Here is a 5,266-nt window from a genome sequence, read left to right as displayed (position 1 = left end):
AAAATATATATATAATACCTTTGCATTTTGCTTCAAAAGTATTAAATTTCTCTTATAAGTAAGGAACACTTGTCAATTGTCATCATTATTTATAAGAGAAAGTGTAACACTTTTGATGAAAATGTAATACTTTTACATCAAAATTTTTCATCAAAATGTAAAGGAAACAACCGTCAAATAAGCCAGTAAAGTCATCAAACAAAAAAGTGTAAAATTAAACCATTTAACTCTATAAATGTGTACAGATAACATTTTTAACAGGTTACTTGTAGGTTAAGCAGGTAAGATGAATGACATGGCATCTTATGTGGCAGTTTTTAATATTTAAATCAATTTATCATGAGCTCAATATTAAATCAAATCAATTTACTTCGCCGGGAATTATTGGTGTCGCCTCCACCATTCTCTCCTTACTCGTCTTTACTAACAATCTTAATCATCTTCCCGTTTAATTAAAGGCTTGTAATCTTCTGTTAGTTTCCTGCAAAATTTAAACAGCAACACCATTTTACGCAGCGCAACATGAAAGTCAGATTCTGTTGTTAACTAGCACAAACAAATCCAAAATAGAAAGAAAGAAAGAAAAGGATCATAATTTAGATACAAAGTCACCGAATATGAGTATATAATAGTTAATCTATTAATCCAAGTGGACAAGAACAAGAAAATGATCGAACATATGGTGTTGATCATCCACGATAAGCACCCAGCTAGCTGTGAAGTCCAATCATTTTAAGGACTGCATGAATCATGATCCGAGTTCCCTATCCTGTTTAGTCCAAACTCCATAAAAGGCCATCCCCAATTGTTAATTTTAGTGGGATTTTACAGACCTAAAAACAAGTGCATAAGCTTTTAACAAATGGAAACGGGTACTTTTAGTGTGTATTTTTCTCCTGCAATATTGAGATCTTAGCTGACATTGTGGGCACCCTTGTGAGGATTGATCTGTGCCTCACAGTGCGTGAGGCATAGATTTCGCGGCGGGCGCGTTATACTATTTTTTAAAAATTTTAAAATTTTTTTTTTGGTCAGCTTTGTTTTGTATTTTTTTTTCTTCCACCTCATTTTCTCTTTCCTAATCACACTAACAAAATCTCCTCAAAATCTACACCAAAATTCTAACTATTCTACACCAAATTCTACACCAAAATTCTAACTATTGGAGAAGACCTAAGGAATTGGTAGAATCTATGTGTCTTGAAATCGCCCAATTGCACAAAAGCTAATTGTTTGATGTTCTATTTGACGCCTTTTCCAAATGTAAAAGTATTACATATTTTTTCAAAAGTATTACATTTTTCCCTTATAAGTAAAGGACACTTTATTCTTTATTCATTTTCCTTTATAAGTAAAGAACACTTTATTCTTTATTATTACGGAGTATTACATTTGTCCGTATAAGAATTATATTTTCACATTAAGCCGACCCGACACAACATGTCTCACAAATCATCTCTCACACAAGTGTGACCCAAAAGTTATTGGTTGACCTAGAAGAAGACCAGATGTGTAAACAAATCAAGAATCAGCAGATCTTTGGAAAATGCATTTTGCTCTCTGTTTTTCTTCAACTTTCTTTATGATTTTACTTCAATCCAAAAGTTGATTGCAATAAGGGATACTTGAACATAGCAGAATAAATCATGGGAACAAACTCTACACCTGAGCAGAAATCAGAATAAAGAACATATGGATGGATACACCCCAATTTCATGGAAAGAAAAAGTTGCCTTTAACTGAAACTAGGAAGGTTATGATGAGTTAAATTTGATGACATTAAACACAGCAAACATACAAGGAAGGGCATGTAGGTTGGGCAAAAACCCAAGCTTCTGGAAACAAAAAGGGAAGTTAAGAATTTCCTTCATTTCCCTCCTCATATTGCACCCTCTTTGCCAAGTAAGAAGCTCATATAGGCGCCCAACAGAGCATTTCCAATGGCACAAGATACAATTTACACGTGATTGTTAACTAAGCAGTTGTCGGAGACTTGAAATCGAGCATCTCCTTTACATTTAACCGAATGGAAGGCCCCATTGATGAACACACGTGAGCGGTTTTCCAGTACACTCCTTTTGCGCCGGATGGCTTGTTTGTTTCTACTGATTTCTGTAAGTTAAAGAAATGGCACCGGGTAATGTCCCGTCCCGTCCAAATAAGACATGTCTGCCAGAATGAATAGTACTTGGAAATTGAAGAAAAGAAGACACAACATACCACAACTGCGAGGAAGTTTTCAAGAAGATCCTCATCTGAGAAACCTATTTTCCCAAATGGTATGTGGACAATCCCAGTTTTATCTGCACGGTATTCAACTTTCCCCTTCTTAAATTCCTGTATGGCCTGCAGAGCAAGAAGAAAATCTGTTAGAGCTTTGTCCAAACACTAAGATCTGCAACAAGATTCATTCCAGTACTCTTAATTGATTATTCATCGCTCCCTCATAATGTTTCAGTGTTATCTCTTCATTACTTACTACGCACTCCAGGATTGAGGTTCAAATGTTCAATACAAACTCTCTTAAATGCAACATAATAAATCAAAAATAGCTAATGAGAAAATACCTGAGGTATATTTGTTGTAACTGTACCCGCTTTTGGATTTGGCATGAGTCCCCGAGGCCCCAAGATTCTTCCTAAACTGGCAACCTGAGCAAAGTGATAGAAATCCATAAGTACAATCCTAAAAAACTGGTGAAAGAATGTAGATCCATGTTGATTAGTCACTGGGCCTAAATCAGTACTGAAGAAAACAGAAGTAGCCAGAAAACGTTGGCATAATTCATAGCAACCAGCAAATATGATTAAAGCTCAGATACTAAGAACCTAAGAATGGGGCAAAAATAGGCACAACACTTTTGATGAAATTTGGAGCAGTGTGGGGTGGAGGATTAAGCAAACAATGTTGTTGAGCAATACTTATGTTTATTCAAGTGAGCAATATATCCTTGAATTAAAATGACTATTTCTTCAGATTATCATACATTATTAAGTTTTCCAAAAAGGCGCCGAGTATTAAGGCTTAAGGGACAATTAGTCTTAAATATAAAAATAAGAAGTTGCCATAATGATTGAGAACAACACCTTAGGCATCATATCTGGTGTTGCAATTAGTTTATCAAAATCCATAAATCCTCCTTTTATTTGTTCGATCAATTCCTCTCCACCAACCAGATCAGCTCCAGCATTTTGTGCTTCATCGAACTTCTCACCTGCAGAATATTAGTTGCATATTGATACCAACAAAATACCAACTGTTGTACTAGAAACAATTACAGCCATTGATCAAAAAAACCCCGTTGCATTCCTTGTTAAAAAACACAGAACACTAAAGTGCATTGAGCAAATTCTCTCGGAAGTACCTTGGGTAAGTACAGCCACTTTAATAGTCTGGCCCGTTCCCTTGGGCAAATTTACCTGAAATAGAAAAGTCATTATACTCGGAACTGACTAATCTTGCAAGTCACAACAGAAGGGATTTGAGCCAAGGTGCGCTTCAACTCACAGTCGCCCTCAGCTGTTGGTCATTATATTTTGGGTCAATATTTAACCGAAAATGGGCTTCAGCTGTTTCCACAAACTTTGTGCGTGCTGTTTGCTTGAGCAGTGTTATAGCTGTTTTCAAGTCATACTCTTTCTTATTCTCCCTCAACTTCTGAATCTCCAAGAATCTCTTAGACCTTGTCTGTTACAAACCAATATGACCATGCAAACAAGTAAAAAGAAAACGCATTTGAGTTCAGAGAAACTCAGGATGGTTTCAGATACTAATTTGAGAAAACTATAGAAGTGATTGAGAATATCAAGAACAGATTAAAAAAAAAAAAAGATCCACAATTCCACGCCCATATTATATGGAGGACTTTCTATAGTGCATCTAAGCACTAACTATTTTGTAAGTAGGAAATTACAACATGCAAATGAATCATGTGAGATTATAAGAACATTTAAAACTAACTAATGAAGGCAGCACAGAACTACAAAAAATTACCAAAAGGATCCCTGATATCTCAAATACAAAAGCCGAAACTCCAAGGCCTGTTCAAAACTTCAAATCCTCAACGGTTCAGCTACAAACAGGACCGTAGAGTTCAAAACCCTCTTCCTCCCCCAATTACACAAACAAAGGAGCTCTCTTGATTCTGAACCCCTTATGAAAGAATCATGATCCATCAAGTAACAAGAAGTATACATATAGATAATGGTCATCCAAAACCTATAACTAAGAAATTGGGCATATTATTGCATTCCTCTACATAACTGTCCACTCCTTGAAACACACAACAAAGAAAAGCTTCACTACTGGTGATACAAGCTATTCTAAGAAATCCTAAATAAGAGATTGCAAAGAAAGATATGGCACAAAAGGTTTTTCTGAATCAAAAAGAGATACTAAGGAAAACCTTATCATTTGATCAAATAAGGTATTATCTGAACCGTAAATTCATCCCATAAACATAGTCTAACACCCTAGTAAAAATTGAGTGGTTAAAACTCTCACACGTAGTTACTGAAATTTTAAGTAAGAACTAATCAGAACCCAAATTTCATCTAACCGCAATTCATGTCAAAACAAGCAAAAATCAGAGCTTTATGTGTAAATTGACGTACCCTATCCCTCTTTAGAGGCAACGCGGCCTTGCCTTTCTTGGGCTTCGTGGGAGCGGTTGAAACGGCGGCGGCGGCGGCAGACTCTTCCCCGTCTAGCTCTTCCACATCCTCAGAAACCTCAGCTTCCGCGGCGACAGCAGCGGCGGCCGCAGCGATTGACTTTGAGGAATGCCCATTTTCTGCGGAGTTGAAAAGAGAGGGCTTTCTGTCTCGGCAATGAAGGATGAGAGGGTTGAAAGAGAAAGTCTTGTTGGGGGAGAAGAAGAGAGGCTTGCAGGAGAGAGGGTGGGTGCAGGGACTAAGTTCCTGGTGAAGAAGTGAAGAGGAGAAAGTGAGAGTAGAAGTGGTAGCAGAGGAAGCCATTGTTCCAGAGAAGCTTCTGGTTGGGAACTCTGTTTATACGTCTATGGCTTATCCATGTGGCAAGTGATGACGATAAGGAAGTTTTGTGGTGAAGACAAAACTACATATTCAAATGGGCTCCTCCGGATTGGGCCATGTCTTGGTCTGGTAAATTGGTAGTCTCACGTTACAAAAAACATGTCTTAGTGTAAGTGATGACAAATTATCAGTCAGTTATATCATGGACCATGGTCTAAAAAGGGTACGGTTTCTTCAAGTAAAGAAACGACTGTCATCACATCTTAATGGAG

The 5,266-nt window shown here is 37.1% G+C and overlaps 1 protein-coding gene across 1 annotated transcript; it reads right to left on the bottom strand.

Moving 5' to 3' along the window:
* Positions 1-1,682: 1,682 nt before the first annotated feature.
* On the bottom strand, positions 1,683-5,029 carry LOC116030086 (50S ribosomal protein L1, chloroplastic). The gene is made up of 7 exons (XM_031272212.1): positions 4,614-5,029; positions 3,508-3,687; positions 3,365-3,419; positions 3,087-3,214; positions 2,568-2,651; positions 2,221-2,346; positions 1,683-2,112 (listed from the first exon to the last, which is right to left on the bottom strand). Exons 1-7 carry the CDS (start codon positions 4,974-4,976, stop codon positions 1,975-1,977), a joined length of 1,074 nt encoding a protein of 357 aa, XP_031128072.1. The 5' UTR covers positions 4,977-5,029; the 3' UTR covers positions 1,683-1,974.
* Between the last annotated feature and the right edge of the window lie 237 nt (positions 5,030-5,266).

Source organism: Ipomoea triloba, chromosome 9, assembly GCF_003576645.1.
Source record: "Ipomoea triloba cultivar NCNSP0323 chromosome 9, ASM357664v1".
NCBI classification, from domain to species: Eukaryota; Viridiplantae; Streptophyta; class Magnoliopsida; order Solanales; family Convolvulaceae; genus Ipomoea; species Ipomoea triloba.
This window is presented reverse-complemented; position numbering and strand designations above follow the sequence as displayed.

Coding starts and splice junctions, on each gene's coding strand:
- LOC116030086 (XM_031272212.1), bottom strand. CDS start 4,976: ATGGCTTCCTCTGCTACCACTTCTACTCTCACTTTCTCCTCTTCACTT. Junction 3,688..4,613: donor TGCCTCTAAAGAGGGATAGG/GTACGTCAATTT, acceptor GGTTTGTAACAG/ACAAGGTCTAAGAGATTCTT. Junction 3,420..3,507: donor ACCAACAGCTGAGGGCGACT/GTGAGTTGAAGC, acceptor TTTCTATTTCAG/GTAAATTTGCCCAAGGGAAC.